General features: G+C 40.5%; 1 protein-coding gene across 5 annotated transcripts in view; it reads left to right on the top strand.

The window, feature by feature from the left end:
- Nucleotides 1-21,654, top strand: part of myh11b (myosin, heavy chain 11b, smooth muscle) — a 155,171-nt gene that overhangs the window by 105,551 nt on the left and 27,966 nt on the right. For all 5 annotated transcript variants that reach the window (XM_069905658.1, XM_069905659.1, XM_069905660.1 and 2 more), the window contains 13 exons: nt 1,449-1,601; nt 4,617-4,790; nt 6,683-6,856; nt 7,408-7,522; nt 11,263-11,453; nt 12,257-12,378; nt 14,223-14,292; nt 15,991-16,151; nt 16,309-16,417; nt 17,435-17,566; nt 18,512-18,718; nt 19,402-19,539; nt 20,746-20,869. In XM_069905658.1, coding sequence (XP_069761759.1) covers nt 1,449-1,601; nt 4,617-4,790; nt 6,683-6,856; nt 7,408-7,522; nt 11,263-11,453; nt 12,257-12,378; nt 14,223-14,292; nt 15,991-16,151; nt 16,309-16,417; nt 17,435-17,566; nt 18,512-18,718; nt 19,402-19,539; nt 20,746-20,869 — 1,870 coding nt within the window. The remainder of the gene's footprint in view (nt 1-1,448; nt 1,602-4,616; nt 4,791-6,682; nt 6,857-7,407; nt 7,523-11,262; nt 11,454-12,256; nt 12,379-14,222; nt 14,293-15,990; nt 16,152-16,308; nt 16,418-17,434; nt 17,567-18,511; nt 18,719-19,401; nt 19,540-20,745; nt 20,870-21,654) is intronic.

Raw genomic sequence — 21,654 nt, 5'->3', positions numbered from 1 at the left:
AATGTTAAAGGTAATGATTTGAACAGTCATCGATCACCTCACCCTCTGAACAGATAGTCTCTGTCCCAGAGCTCCACTGAGACTAGGGTAGTGAACACTGCTTATTGAAATAAGGGACAGAATACTAAAGATGGAATTACATATGTAGCATTACACCTACAGAAAACATGATTTAAAAAGACAGAACATTAAAAATCCACGATTTTCATTCCTTATCCTACATGTGACCGAAGTAGTAATTCACAGAAGACCCCAGTGCCGTTACATTGTGCATCATTAGACATTTAGATGCCACTTCCATGATGTTGAGTGACACACATCTCTGAGCTGTATAAGGAGCCATCGTACCAAAGTAAACTTTCAAACTCTGGAGGTGGACATCTTTCATGCTACCCATCCCACAGCAGCAATTTCCACCCCTCCACGCCAAACATAGAACCCTAATCTGCAACACACAAGCACCTGATTGTAATCCTGACTGGTAAAAACATACCCAACCATCATCAGTCTTCAAAATCCAAATGGAGTTCCCAATTTAAATTCTTCACCTCTAATCAGCTGCTGCTTCCTACCCCAATGAACACTGGGAATCATCTCTTGCCCCCTGTTCTCCTGGCCCAAACAATTCTAGCTGCTGATTAGATCCTAGACTCTTTTATGACCTCCACAATGTCTGATCGCCATGATCTCTGGACCTTTACCCAGACCCTGACCTCACCTTCGCAGCTCTCTTTCATATACTCTGCGCACATGGATTACGTGACAGAAAGGTCTGATCAATTTTGTTCATTATTATTTCATGGGGGATTGGGAGGGCAGTTGAAGGCAGGAAGTTGTGTGAAAGATCTTCCAGTAACCTATCCAACTAGAGTTGGGGGCTATTGTAAACTTTCTATATAATCTAAACTCGTAAGTAAAAAAATAACCAAAAAGCAGCTTGTGGTTTGAAGCAATAGAGAAATGCTTTTCTGTCAAATTAAAATGCACCAGGATAACTTTTTTGTGACTATCTTTGATAGAATAGTTAATTCTATATAAACAACTGCCTGAAAGTGACACCCACAGAATTTCTCCAATGCGCTAGGACCACAAATGGTTAATATTTATGAGAAAGTGTGAGAAAAACCAAAGAGATGTGAGCCATTTCACATTCAACTATGAGGGTGACTGGTCATGTGGATTGAATACTGTCTCCTCAGGATGTACAATATATTCCTGTTGCCTGACAGCTGGATAACAAAACGTCAGAAGATGACGTTTGTCCAGGTGTACAAGTGAAATGAAAATGATGTTTGGAATTGCAAATCGAACTTTAAAATATTTCAGTCAAGTCATTACAATGAAGGGTGTTTTTTGCACGTATCTACAGAGAGGGGGCCCGGCTTTCTGAATTTAAAATCCTTCAGCAGAAAAATTTATCTCCTTAAATTCTCATGTTACCTGCACAGGCGGACTTCGCAGTGGAAGCTTTGGCCAAGGCGATGTATGAACGTTTGTTTCGCTGGCTGCTCATTCGTATCAACAAAGCTCTGGACAGGACAAAAAGACAGGGCTCCACCTTCCTTGGAATTCTAGACATCGCTGGATTTGAGATATTTGTGGTAAGTAGTCATTTTCATTTACAAACACTTTTAAATATGTAATTACTATGGCAATCTACCTAAGGGCAAACCCATGGTTTCTCGTGACACCAACCTGGCACAGAAGTTCTTGATCCAATAAACCCTTGACTAAAAGTTGCCTGAGGTGTAGAATATAATGCCATAGTGGGACATCTCAATGTTGAGGGGGAAGACATGATAGAATTCTGTGGTCAAAAGACATGTTCAATTAAATAAATGTGATTTTTTTTTTTTAGTTGACCAATAGTTGATCTACTTTCTCAATCTGATTCCAAGGGACAGTGATGTTGATTTCATCAAGGAAGCTTTGAATCCTTTGTCTGTCTTGTAATCTCTTCACTTGGGCAGTGCTTGGAATCTGGCATCTGAAATGTGAATGAATTTGCTTGTCCAATGGAACACCGTTTTGGCCAGCAAGAAGACAGCAGTCTTTTGTTATTTTAGAAACAGAACGAATATTCTTATCAGATTTTATTGCGAGAGATGAATGTAAAGCCACTAGAATTACAAAAAAAACTATTAAATCAATGTCTGCCGGAATCCCAGGGCAAGATCAACATGTAGCACAGATCAACTCCAACAGCCATGTTGGGCTGGAATGGAAGCTGGTGTTTCTCTGATCTCCCCAATTTTCTATCTTAGCCAGGGTTGTAATTAGGAGAATCTCACCAAAAAAAAATCCCAAACTTATTGTTGTGTTGCCTGGCAGGAATTTCTAGTGGATTCTGAAAGCATTAATGCTACGGATAAACTGAGTGTTATCAGTTTCATTACCTGTGTGGTGCAGCAAGCAGACACAAAGCACATAAAAGACTGGACTACAGGCTTTAATCCACTGAAACTCTGAAGTACACCGGTAGTAGTCTCGGTAGCTCCATATGTAATTGGCCCGGGAGGGGCCGACTCAAGTCTATTTCCAGGTTGGTGATTTGCAGCCGGCCAGGTGGAGTCAGCCTCCTAGGTGGTTTTCCTACAGGTACAGAGGTCACCCCCTGCAGTAGGCTGGTGGGCACGCGGCCCAGTGCCGTGGTTGTATCACCATAACCTGTACAACAAATGCTACATATTTTCCATTTACTGTCACCATTGTAAATCAAGTTCAAGTGTATTATCACAAGTACAACTTGACAGTCCACAGTGCAAAACATGCAGATACACAACATACAGACAAACAATACATACGCAGAACAAATAGACATATATAAAAATAAATAAATATTCTTCAGTATCAGATGGTGAGTGTGGGCAGTTCCTTTGGTTGTTCTGCAGTCTCACCGTCCAGGGAAAAGAAGCTGTTCCCCAGCCTGGTGGTGCTGGCTCTGACACTCCTGTATCTCTTTCCTGATGGGAGTAGCAGAAAGATGTTGAGTGTGAGGTGGTTGCGCCCCCTCTTCAGACAACGATTCTGGTAGATCATGCCAGTGGCAGGGAGGGAGATCCCAGTGATCCTCTCTGCTACTGTTAAGGTTCCACGGATTGACCTCCTATCCTATTCTCTATAGTAACCTTACTCCACTGTGATGCAGCCAGCCAGGAACTTGTTAAGTGGACTCCTAGGAACTTGTTAAGTGGACTCCTAGGAACTTGTTAAGTGGACTCCTAGGAACTTGTTAAGTGGTCTCCTAGGAACTTGTTAAGTGGACTCCTAGGAACTTGTTAAGTGGACTCCTAGGAACTTGTTAAGTGGACTCCTAGGAACTTGTTAAGTGGACTCCTAGGAACTTGTTAAGTGGACTCCTAGGAACTTGTTAAGTGGACTCCTAGGAACTTGTTAAGTGGACTCCTAGGAACTTGTTAAGTGGACTCCTAGGAACTTGTTAAGTGGACTCCTAGGAACTTGTTAAGTGGACTCCTAGGAACTTGTAAGTGGACTCCTAGGAACTTGTTAAGTGGACTCCTAGGAACTTGTTAAGTGCACTCCTAGGAACTTGTAAGTGGACTCCTAGGAACTTGTTAAGTGGTCTCCTAGGAACTTGTTAAGTGGACTCCTAGGAACTTGTTAAGTGGACTCCTAGGAACTTGTTAAGTGGACTCCTAGGAACTTGTTAAGTGGACTCCTAGGAACTTGTTAAGTGGACTCCTAGGAACTTGTTAAGTGGACTCCTAGGAACTTGTTAAGTGGACTCCTAGGAACTTGTAAGTGGACTCCTAGGAACTTGTTAAGTGGACTCCTAGGAACTTGTTAAGTGGACTCCTAGGAACTTGTTAAGTGGACTCCTAGGAACTTGTTAAGTGGACTCCTAGGAACTTGTTAAGTGGACTCCTAGGAACTTGTTAAGTGGACTCCTAGGAACTTGTTAAGTGGACTCCTAGGAACTTGTTAAGTGGACTCCTAGGAACTTGTTAAGTGGACTCCTAGGAACTTGTTAAGTGGACTCCTAGGAACTTGTTAAGTGGACTCCTAGGAACTTGTTAAGTGGACTCCTAGGAACTTGTTAAGTGGACTCCTAGGAACTTGTTAAGTGGACTCCTAGGAACTTGTTAAGTGGACTCCTAGGAACTTGTTAAGTGGACTCCTAGGAACTTGTTAAGTGGACTCCTAGGAACTTGTTAAGTGGACTCCTAGGAACTTGGTACTCCATAAGAAATGAAATTAAAGGACAATTCGTTGGGAGCATGAAGCTGAGTTAATTGGTCGAAGGATTAGAAAGCTAAGGAAGAATTTAGTGTTCCACAACTCCCTGTCTTAAATCAGGAGAGAGATTGAAATGCTCAGAACATTGAAGAAGTCACTGGATACCTACTTGAAGAGCCACGAAGTGTAAGGCTCTGCTCAAAGAGCCAGGAAATAGCATTGTTACAAGGAGCCAAATGGGCTCCTCGATTGTACATTTACATGATTCTCTGACGATTCTGGATTAGTGGTCATTTTGAAGGGGATTAGGAGTTTTTACAACTATGGCAGTTCAATTGAGTTGTGCAAATAGAGCCAATGCAATATTATTAACAACGCTGAAGTATTGTTTTACAATCAATACCACTTGGTTTTTATAGGACAATTCTTTTGAACAACTCTGCATCAACTACACCAATGAAAAACTGCAACAGTTGTTCAACCACACTATGTTTATCCTGGAACAGGAAGAGTACCAGAGAGAGGGTATTGAATGGAATTTCATTGACTTTGGTCTGGATCTGCAACCCTGCATAGAACTGATTGAGCGAGTGGTAAGGAACATAAGATACGTAATGAAACAAAATCTTAATACACTCAGTTCTTAGCTTAAAAGTAGCATATAGTAAAATCCCTATGTATGTCGGATATGAAAATTTTCTGGTTGACTGAGACTCATTCTCCAATGTCTAAGACACCTTTATTAAGAATACACATTTTAAAAGACAAAGGGGGGTTCAAAATGTAATTTGAAAAAACAATGAGTCTTGTAGACTTTGTAGTCTTTAATTATGTAAAGTTCCCTTTAATCAGCTATTTCCCGTAACTTACAAAATTTAAATTCGAACCCCAGTTGCTTGCGCTGTAGCAGAATGCAATTACCGTTCCACCTTCATAATGAACCCCTCCGCTCGTGCTGACAACTCGACTCACCTCCATGAAAGGATCCCAGTCAAGCCCTCGGCACACCTTCCTTTAAATTCGAACCCCATTCGCGAGCGTTGTAAGTGTGGCATCAGCTGCTGCTCCACCATCATAATTGGGCACCACGCCAAGATTACAGATAAAGCTTTTCTAATATACTTAATAAAGATAAAGGCTCTTACCAGGCAGGAATAGGGAGACACTTTGGGAGAGTCGCCCCAGCGACGAGTGGGATCAGCCGGCTCTTCATCCTGGACACTGCCATTTTATTCAAGCACAACTTTACTGAAACGCTATTCAAGCAGCTGCTGCAGGCGGGGCACGGCTGGGTGCTCTGCTGGCTGAATGGTTACTCCAAGGGGTTGTGGGTGCTTCAGAGAACCTTTACTGTTTTTTTACAATTTTAAACTTTATTTATTCGTATTTGTTTCCTCTTTTTTGCCATTTGTTTCAGTTTCAGGTTGACCAGATAATGGGGATTTTACTGTATCCTGGTATTGAGTTAAAAAGGAACACTGGGATTGTAATAGAAGGTACAAATGTGCTGGAGAATCTCAGCAGATCATTTAGCATCTATAGAGAGTAAAGGGTAACCAAATCAGACCCAAAACATTGGTTACTATTTATTTCCTTTAGATGCTGCATGACCTGTTGCGTTTCTCCAGCACTTGTGTGTATTCCAAACTGATATTGATGTCTTTAGGAATGCTTAGATCACGAGGAAATGATGGAAAATCAGGCCCTTCTGTCCATTTTATCTATCTAGAGAGGTCCTCATTGTTTCCCAAATTACCCCAGTACTTTGTCCAGAGGTTAATTTCAAATATTTATCACTCTATTGAAATAGAGTAAAGCTCCTGGTAGCCAGCACCTATGGGGATTGTTAGATGCCAGATAAGTGAATTTCCCAATTGATTCTGGCATGGATTGGTGTACTAATGGCTAGGCACACCAAGTTTAAACTTTCGTATTTTTTAACAATTTTTTTTTGCCAGTTGCTTCAATTCCAGATAACAGGTTTTACTGTATATTGTGATATCAGACTCAACATATTTTTTAAATCATAATTTAGTAGTTTAGTTAATACAACTTTCCAAGTTAATTTGTCTATGCAAGAGCAGCACAGTTGGCGCTGCAGTGAGCGCAAAGCCTTTACAGCACGAGCGATCGGGACCAGACCTGGGTTTGAATCCCGTGCTCTCTGTAAGGAGTTTGCATGTTCATCCCGTGTCTGTTTTCTCCAGGGGCTTGAGTTTCCTCCCACTGTTCAAAACATAATGGGGTGTAGGTTAATGGGCTGTAAATTGGGCGGCTTGGACTCGTGGGCCAAAATGGCCTGTTACCATGCTGTATGTCTAAATTTAAAAATGTCATCAACAATTTTACAGCCCTCATTCAGGTATTCTTCAGACCAATAAAGTTATTGATTGAATGCAATTCTTGTTATACCTGGTCAATATACAGGAAACATTAACATTGCTTTATGAGTTTCAGTTATTTTTCCTTATGATCTGGTTTCCAGACCGGCCCCCCGGGTATTCTTGCTTTGCTGGATGAAGAATGCTGGTTCCCCAAGGCCACGGACAAGTCTTTTGTGGAGAAAGTGGTTCAAGAACTAGGTAACCACACAAAATTTGCCAAACCCAAACAACTGAAGGACAAGGGAGACTTCTGCATCGTTCACTATGCTGGCAAGGTAGGATCCAGGTACCTGAAACCTTGAGATTAAAGGAATATGTCCAATGACTTTTCAAAATCAGTTTTTTGAAATGTGTGCAAGTAAAAATTGTGCTATTGAATATGTAGATGATAAAATTTAGGACAGTCATCCATAGGTTGTAGAATTTGCTGACTTCTGCTTGTCAAAACAAAGTTTTTTTTATAATCAATTTCAGCTCATAGATGCCGAAATGTAGAATTTGAATTGAATTTCTGACAATTTTATTTTCATTCACAGAACGGCAGCTGTACAATTATGATTGAATTAAAAAGTTCTTTCAATTGCTTAAGACAAACTTTTTCAATTGAGCAGAGGTGTGTTAACCACCTTTCTGGTTCTATGAATGTCCTGGATCGAAGAATTACTTATTTCAGATAAAGTAAACAATTTTTAAAAAATTTTGAAGCCGTTCTGAGATTTTTTAGGAAATGACATTTTCCAAAATGTGTTAGTTAAGAACTGACCAACATCAGGTAGATACACTGGTACAAGTCAAACTCTAAGATGTCAAAGGCTTTGTTCTTCAGGTCCCCTACAATGCAGGACACTGGCTGACCAAGAACATGGATCCATTGAATGATAACGTTGCCACACTGCTGAACCAATCATCTGATAAATATGTAGCAGAACTGTGGCGAGATGGTGAGAACACTACTAAAAATGAATCCATAGCAATGTATTAACCAATCTTTTTTGCTTTATCAGAGAATTTCAGTGCTGGGCAAAGGAATGCACTTTATTGCAGACAGTGCAAGTGGTGCAAAATCTTTTTCTTCAATAGAGTATGGAAAATGTAGGACTTCAGTAAATGAGGGTACGTGGATACTGCTCCATGTATCCAAAAAAAGGCAGGCTTTGTGAGGGCCAGAGATGTTCCTTTAATCTGGAGAAAGCGATAGCTGAGCAGAAGGACAAGTTGTTCCAATCAAACAAGTGTGTTGGTGGAGGAGAACTGGTGGGACCTCTGTCCGAGGAAGAGGCAGGCAATCCTCAGACCTCCTTGATGTAGGGTGGAAGTGTAAGGGGATTGAACAGCCATGGTGAAGATGAACCAGGTGAAACCAGGAAACTTAAAATGATCAAAATGGCAGAGGGGATTAGAAGTGTTATGGGTGTTAATGGGGGAACTTTGCAACCGTCTGGAATGAACATTGAGCTTTCTGATTTCAGGAAACTACTCTCCAGTTGTTTATCACTTTTATGCCTGTGTTCCTTTCCCAATCATTTTCTTTAAAAATGCTAATGGTCAGTACTTTTTAAAAAAAATATTTTATTTAAAGTTTTATCACAATAATCAAATATTAACGTCAGATCCATTATACATGATGGTATAAACCCCTTAAGCCCCCAATGCCCTCTCCCAACAATAAATCCCCAAATGAAAGAAATAGGTGAAAAGAAAGAAGCAAGAAAAATAAATAAAGAAAAATAAAGGTAGAAAATGGACCTGATTTCCAAGAAGACACCCCCCATCACACAGTTTTAACCATTTACATTTTTAATTCTTCCAGGGAGGTTAAAGAGGTTCTCAAAGTTTTGGGAAAATATCTATAAATTTATCCACACAATTTGTAAATACAGGTGCCAAATTTTCAAAAATACATCATATTTGTTTTTTTAAATTATAAGTTATCTTCTCAAGGGGAATATAATTGTGCAGTTCTGCATTCCATTGCTCCATACCTAGATGAGAGTCCGATTTCCAAGTTACTTCTATTCATTTTCTTGCTACTGCTAATGCAATATTTACAAATTCTCTTTAATTAATTAGTTTACGAATTTCTGTCTTATCCCTACAATATTACCTATTTTGGATTTTGTGGAAATTTAATTCCTGTAACCTGTTCTAAAAAAGATCCCAAATTTATCCAAAAAGGTCTCACTTTAGGGCAGGGCCAAGTAGGATGTGAAAAAGTACCCATCTTCTGACCACAATGACCAAACTGATCTATTAAATCGGACTTAAATCCATTTAGTTTCTGCAGCGTAAGATATAATTGATGAAGAAAATAATATTGAACTAATCTATACCTAACATTTATTGTATTTGTCATAATATCTTGATGTAACTTGTTCATCAATATTAATATTTAAATCCACTCCCATCTCTGTCTGGACCCAAGGATTCCCTGCTTAGGAGTTCCCTTTTGCAATAAAGTGTGCATAACTGAAGTACTTGTTTTCCTTCTTGCCTAATTTGTCTTGACCAACCCCCAAATAGTTTTGTCTCATATTTCATTCCTACCCCAGCTCGGCTTTCAAAATCGGAAGCCCCTCCACGCTCTGAGGAAGAGACGCTGATTCAGAACTTCGACTGGCTATTTTTCCAAGGATATTGCTTAACTGGATGAGTTCTTCCAGCATCAACAGTTTTCTTTCCCATTGCTCTTTATAGAATATATTCATAATTTAGTTTTAATCGTGAATAAGAGGTTTTTGTCCAGCTGATTCAGAAATGACCTTGTGATTAACAATGTCATGGAAAACTTTAAAGGGGAAGGTCTGAATGGTCTGGACAGCTGGGGTCTTGTATTTGGGAAAAAATGCTAGAAAACAATGGCATGCAAGATAAATGGGAGAATGTTGAGAATATTTGATGGAACAGAGGCCTTGTAGAGTGCATCCACTTAAAGTTAACAGGTATGTTGATAATGTAGTTATAAAAAGTGTATTGGATGCTTTCCTTTATTAGCCAAGTATAATACAGGAGCAGGGAGGTATGGTGAAACTGTGAACAATACCAGCCAGTCCCACAGATTAAGTGATGCATAAAATACTAGTCTCCGTGGAACAGGAAAAAAAGTGATTGCACTGGAGAAGACACTGAGGTTTACAGAGACATTGCTATGATTGATAATGTTTAGCAGTAAAGAAAGACTAGGAATGATGAAGGTTGTTTTTATTGGAATAGAAAAAGTTGAGGGTAGACTTAATTGAAGTGTATACAATTATGAGTTGAATAAATTGAATAAATAGAAAAGACTATTTCCCTTAGCATACAGAACAAAAACTACAGAGAATAGTTTTAAAGCAGGTGGTAGAAGATAAGAGAGGAAATATAGTTACACAGCACGCAAACAGGCCCTTTGGCCCCACCTTGTCCATTCCAACCAAGGTTACAACCTCAGCAAGTATCATTTGCCTGCACTTGGCTCATAGCCCTCTAAACCTTTCCTATCCATGTACCTGTCCAAATAGCTTTTCAGTGTTTTAATTGTACCTACCTCAGCCACTCTTACCAATAAAATGTTAACGATCCAGCAGTATCCAGCAGCTTTTTGGGAACTGTTAATGTTTGTTGAGTGCAGCCTATTAGAAAAGCGAGCATTTTTCACCGAGTAAGGTGGCAGAAGCCTTGAACTCAACAAAGAATGGTCAGACAGAAGCTCTCATCACATTATTCAAAATAATTTGAAGGCAGGGTGACTCAACAACACATCAGACTAAATTGCCTCTTTCCATATTGTAAAATTCTTAGAATTATTTGATTAATTATCTGATTTCTATAAACTATAATGTGCACTTGAATAATAAAGACCTGCTTTTTTTTTTACTATTTCATTCAGTTCTTTACCGTACAATATCAAGGGCAGACTGCACAGTGAAGTGAGACGACCAGTCTTTCTGTGAGAGAAAACCAAGCATCTTAATGTTAGTCAAGTCAATGGCTAAAATACAATTTCAATTAATCTAACGAGGCAAAGCAAACGATTAGAGGGTAGATGAGATTTTGATACAAAATGCTGGCAATAGCATAACTAGATCATGTTCTGTGTTGTACTAGGCCTTTGGACATTTATATCTCATGGAGGAAATGTCTGCAGATTTAGGAGAGGGCTGCATGTGGGTTTGATTATAGAGAAACTATGCAAATCAATTATTTTTCCTGAGAGTAAAAGGGATGAGTAATGATTTGTTTCCAAGAAACTGATAAGGTCGATGGAAAGAGTTTGCATTGGTTGGAGAACCTCAGACTAAGTGGCAAAAAGTCTCGTCTTTCAACGAGAGTATCAAAAAACAGGAAAACAGAGTATCAAAACATCAGACCAAGGCCTTTCCTGAATGCAGTTAGAAAATACTTTTACACATAAAACCTAGGATAAGTTTGGAACTCTCCACAATTAGCAGTGAGGCAGTAGTGGCTCTTCAATCTGAGATTGATACATTTCTTTTAAACCAACCATATGGGGATTAAAAGAGTTATATAAAGTCAATTTGCAAATCACCCACTGATTGGTGGAACAGCCCTGAAGGGTAAATGGCCCATTTGCTATTTCTTAGGTTTTCAATCTTCTTCAAAAGCATCTCTAAACAATAAAACTATGTACATCATTTAAAAAAAAATTCAATCATTGAATCTATGCTTTGTTTATATTTTTAAGTGGATCGAATTGTTGGTTTGGACCAAGTGGCGAAAATGAGTGAAAGTGCGCCAGGGGTCTCAAAAACCAAAAAGGGCATGTTCCGTACTGTGGGGCAGTTATACAAAGAGCAACTGACCAAGCTCATGACGACACTGCGCAACACCAGCCCCAATTTTGTGCGCTGTATCATTCCAAACCATGAGAAGAGGGTAAGTTACCATGATTCACTCTTTACTTGAAAGATCGTGGTCATTATTTAGAGTCCATGGCTGAAATTTCACACAAGAGAATGCATTGTGAAGAAGTTCCTGCTTTCACAATAGTCACCAAACACGTGTGTTTACCAAACAGCAGCTAGCTGCTAAAACAAATGTGCTTTACATCAAATTTCCATTTGCAATGTTTCTTTATGAAAATATGCCTTACTATCATCAAATAAACTGTATTAGCCAGGTGAAAATTAGTAAGAACTAGGTTAAAATTAAGTGAAAATTTTAACAAAATGGAAATGCAGGATTCATCAGTTGAAATGGTATTAGTAAGGTGCTTCTACTTCCTAGGAGAAGGCAGTGAGTCTCGAGCATTCTTTGTCCCAGTGAGTTGTGAAGGCTAGCTCATTGGGTATCAATAGAGGAAGTAGAGAGATCACTGGAAGACCAGAACATTATCTGGAAAACAAGAACTGAAGATAGGTCCATGGGAAGACCAGTCCAAATCATATTAGATGGTAGGCAAGCTTGAGGCCCGTCACCTGCTCCTGTTTCTTTATGTTCTTCTATTCCAATGTGATGGTTTAACAAACCATTAACCTAATTATTTTAAATTTATTCAGATCATTGTTAAAACTTTAGAGAACAAGTTAACACCTTTATTCAAAAATGCAAAAGTATTTATTACTGTTTTAATGTACAAAATTAAGCATATAAAAATACATAAAAGTGTAAAACAATGCATGAACCTGAAACACCAAAATATATCTTGAGCTTAACTAAAAGAGTCCTTTCTCTATCAGGCTGGCAAGCTTGATGCACAGCTTGTACTGGAACAGTTGCGGTGCAATGGTGTTTTGGAAGGTATCCGGATCTGCCGTCAAGGATTTCCTAACAGGATCATCTTCCAGGAATTCCGCCAAAGGCAAGTAAATTTTCTGTTCCGAGACCAGCAATGAATCAGAATCCGATACGACGTCTCTAGATCCCACACCAAATACTCAAGGTAGATCACTTGTGATAGTCGAGTTTTTTGGACCGATTTTTCAGGACAAATTTGGTGGGATCATCTTTTACACAGGTCATATTTCGACTGTGGTAAGTACCTGTGACATTCAAGGGGCTGGGAGCTCAGATGGCCGGGATCAGGTGGTAAGTCTGTTTGAAGGTTGTTGGGAGCTCAGAAGGGTGGCCGGCAGGGACGGGGTGTTAAGTCCGCATTCGGAGTGACAAGAGCTTGGATGGGCAGGTGACTGGGGCCGAGAAGAGAGTCTGGGGCCGGGGTGTTTGGAGGGCTGCCAGGGTGAGGGGTCCACGGTCAGGATGTCAGGAGCTCTGGTGGGCAGGAGGCAGGGGTGAGGACCTGTGGTCAGGGCGTCGGGAGCTCCCAAGGGTGGGTGAGCGGCCAGAGCAAGGATCCACAGTCGGAGCACCAGGAGCTCTGGTGGGCGGGTGAGTGGCCGGGGCAAGGAGCCACGGTCAAGGTGGTGAGAGCTCTGGTGGGCAGGTGGTCGGGACATCAGGAATTCTCATGGGTGGGTGATCATGGTATCAGGTGCTCTGGTGAATCGGCTGCCAAGGCGAGGGTTTGCGGTCAGGGCATCTGGAGCTCAGACGGCAGGTTTTGGGATTGACTTTGACACAGGTCATATGGAAAAAAGCTAAAAAAGCCGGGGTTGGGGGTGGAGGGGGAAAGGTCACCTATTACACAAGTATGTACAGTAATTATCCAACACATAAGAATTTAACTCCACCCAAGCTATATAACAAGAAAATTAGAGAGTACTTGTAAGTTAATGAATATTACAGCACAAAAAGAATTTCCCACAAAAATAATAGGATCTTTTTTTTTTAATTTGTTAATGCAGTTTGATGCACTGGAACACCACACCTGATGGAGCTTGGAAAGACGTGCCTCACATTTGCCATTTATGGCTCCTCAGACCCAGCTGAGCTGGAATCCTCACTGCTATAGTAGTTTCATGAAGCAGAATGATGACTGGGCCTTGGGTCATGGGGATGAAGGCTTTCTCAGACCAATCAGAAACATTTCAAATTAACTCCAAGAAATCAACATTTACATTAAAAAAATATTCAGACGTAATACATTTAATTTTTTTAAAATGATTTAACCAAAAATATTTATACCCTTTGGATTCAAACGTCCTCCCATGGAAAACTATTTTCTCCTCTAATTCACTACAAAATTCTCAAAACTTGTATCCTATAATTGCAACAATTTTTACCTTGGTTCTGCTTCTAGAGACTGTCAAAATATCTGCATGACCTCGGGACTATACTGTCCAATGCAGAAAATTAAGAAATTATTTCTTACAAGTAGATTAGGGTACCATGCAGTCCCACTGATTATTGGTTTGGAACATTTTTTGGAAAGGTTTCTGTGGAGCAGAGCAATGGCTGTAAAGGTGGTTCAGAATGGTGTGAAAGCAGCAGAAATGTTTTCAACCACTGAAAGACAAGTCCTCAGCACACTTTAAGAAATAACATGTTATCACTTCCTTCATAAGATGCTCTTACATGTGCGACATTGCAATGCATTTTGCTACAAAATACTGATTACCATTGAACAATGTTCAGTCAATCCCTTAAAGCATCAGAACATTCACAAAATGCAATGTTCGGATACTGGAACAGAAATGTGGGATGAAGACATTCTTGCACTGAATCCATTTATATTCCTGTCATTAAATATAGATAATTAATTCCTGTCGTTAATAAAGGATTATTAATCAATATTGTTTCTTTTAGATATGAAATCCTAACACCAGGTGCTATTCCAAAAGGATTCATGGATGGAAAACAGGCTTGTGTACTTATGGTAAGTCTGTACTGCTCTAGGAGACAGGAACTGTATTCATTGAACTGGAATTTCCCTTCTACTTGACGGATTTAAATTGTGGCAAGTTGGTTGGGACTTTAATGTTCACTATTTTCCCAGCTCTTGTCATTTGCTGTCACATCCTGGATTTTTTTTTTCAAGGAACTGACATCCAAAGAAGGAGTGGCACAGTTAGCATAACGCGGTCACGGCATCAGCGACGGGGGTTCAAATCCGGCGCTGTCTGTAAGGAGTTCATACATTCTCCTTGTGTCTGCGTGGGTTTCCTCTGGGTGCTCCACTTCCTTCTCACTGTTGAAAATGTACTGGGGGTGGAGGTCAATTGGGAGTAATTGGGTGGCACTGTGCTCTATGTCTAAATTTAAAATTAATTTAATATTTATATTTAAGTTTGAATATGCCCAATGCAGGGAGTGGATGCAATCAAATACAGTTTTCATCATTAATTGCAAAGCAACACCTTGATTATTTTGAACTTCCAGCATGACCAAGATAAATGATTTAAAGGTTAAAGAATCGCCTTTTGTACAAGGGGGCCGTTTTTCCAATTGGAGTTAAAGAAAGGTGATTTCCAAAGCTAAACCCCAAACCTGTGACTATTTCCCTCATCGCACTCTCTCCTCCTCCTCAGCATTGCCTGCAGCTCTGTAACCAGGCCACCACCAACAAAATGTAGATGTGTTTGTGCGAAGCCTGTCCCCCAGTGCATTGCTTGAAGCAAACAACTGACACAGCGTGATTGGCCACGGAGTGGGCAGGATTTCCACAGGAATGGAAAAGTTAGGCCATTATCATTCAACAAGCCACATAAATTGATTGTGTCTTTCACAGTAAATCAATGAAACATAGAACATTACCGCACGGTACAGGCTCTTTGGCCCATGATGTTATGCCTACCATTTTTTTAAAAATGAAACCCTCCCTACCTCATAGCCATCCATAATTCTTTCCTCCATATGCCTGTCTAAGAGTCTCCTATATGCCTCCATTGTTACAGCCTCTACACCACCCCTGGCAAGGCATTCCAGGCACCCACAACTCTCAGTGTTAAAAAAAATCTTACCCCTGATGCTGCCCTAAACTTTCCTCCCTTCATTTTATACAGATGCCCTCTGGGGTTTGCTAGTCCCACCCTGGGGGAAAAGTCCATCACTAAACATTAGATGCCTAGTTTGGATGTTCACTTTACACAAACTGATTATAGGGTGAGCAATTTACTTCCAGCATTGTTTTCCTCTGAACTCCACATATTCACTGAGTGCGCCGATATGCATCAACAGACCAATTAGACAACAACACAAGTAGAAGCAGGAGTAGGCTATTTAATCCCTCACCCTTTCTGCTCCATTCAACAAGATCACGGCTGACTTTTACATCATTTCCTCTGTAAGAAAAAAAAATCCATCACTCTGCTTTGAATGAAATCAATGACTAATACTCTACTGCCTTCCAAGACAGAAAATTCCTAATATTCACTATGCTTAGAATGGAGAAATTTCTCCTCGTTAGTCCTAAATGCCCTCGCATCTAGGTCTCTTGCCCCCAATTCAAGATTCCTACCTGCCCTGTATCATTTGAACTAATTCCACAGCAGATTAAACAACGAAGACTTTTTAAAATATTGTCAATAAACCAAAATTCTAAGTTCTTTTTTAAAAAAAAAAATGTCTATTTTAGATCAAAAGCTTGGAACTAGACACTAACCTGTACAGGATCGGACAAAGTAAGATCTTCTTCCGAACGGGTGTCCTGGCACACCTGGAGGAGGAGAGAGACCTGAAAATCACGGACATCATTATTGCTTTCCAAGCTCGAAGCAGAGGCTTCTTGGCCAGAAAGTGAGCATTTCTTTACCACATATTGTACTGCACAGAACTTTGAGTACTTGATAATGCACTCCTTGTTAAGTTAACTTTTTCATGTTGAAATGGATTGTGCAACGTTTTTTTTTCTCATCTCTGGCCCTTGGATGCTGACAATTCTCTAACGTTGCAGAGCCTTCACCAAAAGGCAGCAACAGTTCACGGCGATGAAAGTGATCCAGAGAAACTGTGCAGCTTACCTTAAACTGAGGAACTGGCAATGGTGGAGACTGTTCACTAAGGTTGGTTTGAGCAAATTTTATCGACTTGGTAATTTCACAAAGGAAGATGTGTGCTTTCTCCCACTTGTCAGTATTTAAGTTGCCTTGAGTGGGGGGTGGGGGGGGGGGGGGAATTCCTCACCCTGCTGGTAAGGACTTTGTTACCACATTGCAGGAGAGAAGAAGAGACGTCCCACAGATATTCATTTAAAATGAATTCTTTTAATCTGTTGCCCGACTTTAAGAACACAAATGATAAGAGTAGAAGTTGGCCATTTGGCCCATCGAGCCATTAAATAAGATCATGGCCGATGTGCCCTGTTTCTCATAATCTTTAATTCTCCTCCTATGCAAAAGGCTACCGAACTGTGACTGAAATTTAATTCATGAGTCTATGCCCACTGCTTCCTTGGCCAAGGATTTCCACAGATCCACAACTCTGCAAAAAGCCGTTTCTCCTCATCTCAGTCCGAGATCTGGAATCTTGAGGCAATAATCCCCCCCCAACTCCAGTCCAACTTGCCAGTGAAACACCTTTCCTGCCTCTGTATCGATCCCGTTCATAATTTTAGGTTTCTTTTTTTGTGTTGTTTTCCACCCCCCCCCCCCCACCTTATTTTTGTTTTAAATTCTAGGCAACCCAATCTTTCCTTAACAAATGGCAATAGTTGAAAAACTATTTTTCCACAGAAGACTGAAATACGAGCATAAAGAACACGAGGTCTTCTATAAAGAGCAGTTTCATTGGTATTAGACAGAAAGTAGTGAGAATAATAGCGGTTTGCATTCACGGTTGGTGATCTCTCCCCACCCCCACGGTTCCATCTCTTTTTAGCCAGATCAAACTTGAGCCTTTCCTGCGAGAGGAGAGAGGTTCTAGGACTACAGTAGAGAGCACCTGGGCGTCTCCCCATGCCAGTCTTCACACAAGAAGAGTGTGAGGCAACGTTTCGTCCCTCGCGCGCTCTCTTGCTCTCGCTCGCGCGGCTGTCGCAAGAAGATATCTGCGCTGTCCTGATGCCCAGTCTCTTGGTGCAGGTGAAGCCACTGCTGCAAGTCACGCGTCAGGAGGAGGAAATGCAACTGAAGGAGGATGAGTTGCAGAGGACAAAGGATAAGCAACAGAGAGCAGAGATTCACCTTTCAGAACTCGAAAATAAGCACCGCCAGGTAAAAGTGCCCCACTAAAACGTGGCGTTCAGAAACACGTGCCCAGAGAAGCAGAAGGTGGCCAGCGCCCGTGGTGGGTTGGGGGGCTGATTGGTAAATGCGGGGTGAGTGTATTTTCCGGTTGCCTGAGACTTACTCTTGCAAGGCCGAACTAATACCCCTGCATCAAGAACAAACAGTTTAGAGAACCCATAATACACAGCACTTACACTGAACGAACTTCACTTGGGCTCAACTATGTTGACCTTGATTTTTACTTTATTTTCAGTCACATTCCTTGAAGACATTTGACAGGTTCCTCTCCTACGGGGCCGCCTGAAAGACGGGCAGTGACATTACAGATAATTAACTCCCCCAAGTTTACAGGTGAAGCTTCTGACCAGGATGACTCTTACTAAGCAGGGATAAGGAGACATTTTTAAGAGAGTCACCCCAACGGCTAGCGGCATCAAACCAGCTCTTCAATCCTTGGTGGCACCATTGCTGTTTCACACAACTATATTTAAACAGCTGCTAAGAGCAAGGCCTCTCCTGGCTGAATATTTATCCTATCTTCACCAAAGGTTTATGTGTTACCTCAAAGAACATTGACTGACCTATTTTTCACCTATTACTTTATTCGTTTTTTTGTTTCCTCAAGTTTTTTTTTGCCCGTTGCTTGAATTCCTGATACTGAGGTTTTACTGTAATAAATCTCTCATTTCTCTTAGGATTCAGAATTATTTAATCAAGAGATTGAGATTTTCAAGATATCCAGTAACGAACAAATTATATTTCTTAACTTTAATTTTGTTCATTTAAAACATCTCACAATAGAAACCATCACTTTTAACCTTAATTTTTGTTTTGAAACACTTCTCTGTATGATTCCATTTAATTAAAGGGATCATTTGTTCAGTGTTGAATGTGCTAACCAATGAGCAATAATATTTTCTGTATATTTAGATACTGGAGGAAAAGAATAGCCTTCAAGAGCAACTGCAGGCTGAAACTGAGCTATTCGCCGAGGCAGAGGAGATGAGAATCCGTCTCGAAACGAAGAAACAAGAACTGGAGGAAATCCTTCATGATATGGAGGCACGGATTGAAGAGGAGGAAGAACGAAGCCATCAAATGTTAAACGAAAAGAAGAAAATGCAAACCCAAATCCTGGTATATGACTCTTCACAAAGGTGGAACTTAAACTGGGAAAGATGTTCTATAATAATTGGGTTTTTTTTTTTAAGAAAAAAATAACCATTTATTGTTTTCTAAAAATTCCGCAGCCAAACCGGTCCCCACTTCCCTCTTTCACTGCCCCACAGATGTGACACCAAATTAAAGATCATTGCCCTTGCCGAGCAGAACGCTCCAGTTGTCACGGAGTCATCGGTGTGGGCCTCGTCATCTTTGTAGGTTAATTGGCCCTTGCAAATCGCTCTGAGCATTTGTGTGATAGAATATTGAGGGAGTGTGGTGAGAGTAGAATGAGATTAGCGTCAGTTGGTTGGTGTGAACTCAGTGGGCTGAAGAGCGCTGTACCCCTGTGACGCTTTGTGAAATCATCTGCATACTTCCAAGTGATTAATTGCCCGTTAATAGCTTGTGAATGTATACTGTTGGTATCATCAGTTTGACTTTTCACCTGGGGAGTGTTTGCTTGTTGTGACCCTGTTCCACTGGTAACAGACTCCCCAAATTATGAATAGCCCATTTTCTAACATTTTTTTTAAGGTTTCGATGAAAACTGTAAGTAATGATTGAATACATTTTATGTTCTGGCTTTTGTTCCCTGGGCAGAGTTTCAGACAAAAAAAAGTAAATATCTTCTCTGAAGTAAATATTTTCTTCTAAAGGATTTGGAGGAACAGCTGGATGAAGAGGAAGCCGCACGACAGAAGCTGCAGCTGGATAAGGTGACCCTCGATGCCAAACTTAAGAAGATGGAGGATGACGTCTTAATCTTGGAAGACCAGAATCTAAAATTTGCAAAGGTCAGCGTAACACCAGGCCTCCCTGCAAGTTTCCTGCAATACTAATCAAGTTTATTGTCATCTGATTGTTCAAGTACAACCCTACGGATTGGCGTTCTCCGATCCTCGGTGAAAAATATGCAGACACACAATCAGACACAGCACACATACAGAATGGATACTGCCCAGTTTGTAAGTAGCTGGAACCAATTACAGACCAAATTAAATAATACAACAGCACTTTAAAGATTCAAGGGTATTAAGCTAATGCTGCTGAACTTCATTGGCTACAAAGGAGCCAGTCCCATTGTAATGGGAATCTAATGGTGAGAGAGTAGATTTTAGAATATAATAAAAATGTAAGTTTCAAAGGGTAACTGGAAGTTTTAAAATTGTGACAGGAAAGCTGCATTCTTTTCTCTGTTACCAGCTTGGGAGCTGATAAGAAGCTCCTTATTTGGTAGAGTGGTGTGAGACTAATTGACGAATCCCGAGAGAATTTTGAGGAATACATACTTGAATGGAGTAGTTCATTTGAATGTTCCTGAAACTAGATTAGAAATTACAAATCAAGTGATTTTTCTAAGCCACGAGGTTGTTTATTTGTAGGAAGATGGCAGCTTGTGGCTGTGCTTCTTGCTGTAATGGAGTTTTTACTCTTTGCAAAGTGATTGAAAGTTTGTTTTTGGAGCTGTATTTGCTTTGGAGAATCCTCAGGCCCACTTTGACAGCGGGTTTGTAATGTTGATTTTACCGTGTTTCCTTTGAAGTCAACAAAAGTATAACATTCGGCCAAAGTAAAATTTAGTGTTGAAATGCATCTCATTATATTTCCTAAGATTACCAGTCTTATAGGCTGATCCTTTCTAGAGCATTTTATGGTGTTGGCATTGTGTGCACACAGCATGAATGGAGAAAGGGGTGGCGAGCATAGTAATTGGACATGAATTAACAGAGCTTGATCTATCATGGTGTCTATTTGTTCTCTATTTGCTCAGTTGATAGGAGGATGCTATGGGGAGGCAGCAAGAGTTCAGGAATAAACCCAGAGGTTCAGGGGCAGAGAATTCATTTACACTAACAATGTGTGGTTTGTCTGTTCCCCTGCTTGAATACCAAAAAGGTCCTGTAAATCAGCAAACCTTGAGAAAATCTTCCCTTGTTATGCAGACAGCATGTAGAAACATCCTGGATCTTTGGATTTAACAAGATCACTATTTTATATAGGAAAAGAAACTCCTTGATGAGAGGATAGCTGATTTTACCACAAATCTTGCTGAAGAAGAGGAGAAAGCAAAGAACCTGACAAAGCTGAAGAATAAACATGAATCGATGATTTCAGAACTAGAAGGTAATTATAATTATTCGTAAATTACTACAAGATGTTATCCACAACAGTGAAATGGTGCTTGTGCAAAGAAACAGCTGCTCATCGAATCATGAGCACTTAACGTCCACATAACAAAATTTCACTACCAAACAAGCCCCACAATGCAATATTGTGCCACCCACCCCCCAACAATATAGGTTCAAGATAATATCCTGGAAAATAAGAATCACTTCCTAACTCTCAATTAAGGGATACATTTATGATGAAATTCACCTCCGCCTTCAGTGCACGTATAGCCTTTGGCCATCTGAGAAGATTGTTTGTGGATTAAATCCCCAACTCCAAATCAAACCTTTTGGTCAACCTGGCAGTGGTGAACCTCCAGCAGGCATCTCACAAGATTATAGGAGCAGAAACAGTCCCATCAAATCTGTGCTGCCATTTTATCGTGAGCTGATCCACCCTCCCACTCAGCCCCACTCCCCATTTTTCTCCCCGTAACCCTTGATGCCCTGACAAATTACAAATTATATACCCATCAATCTCTGCCTTAATGAACCCAAGAACTCGCTTCCACTGCCGCCCATGGCAAGAAGTTCCAGACTCACGACCCTCTGGCTAAATAAATTTTTCTGCATCAGCTCTAAATTGATGCCCATTTATCCTGAAGTTGTGCCCTCTTGTCCTAGATTCCTCTACCATGGAAATCTACTCTGTCCAGGTCTTTCAGCATTCAAAATATCTCTACGAGGTCCCCCCCCTTATCCTGCTCTACTCCAACATGAACCAATGCTAACCCTTTTATT

Source organism: Narcine bancroftii, chromosome 12, assembly GCF_036971445.1.
Source record: "Narcine bancroftii isolate sNarBan1 chromosome 12, sNarBan1.hap1, whole genome shotgun sequence".
NCBI lineage: Eukaryota > Metazoa > Chordata > Chondrichthyes > Torpediniformes > Narcinidae > Narcine > Narcine bancroftii.
This window is presented reverse-complemented; position numbering and strand designations above follow the sequence as displayed.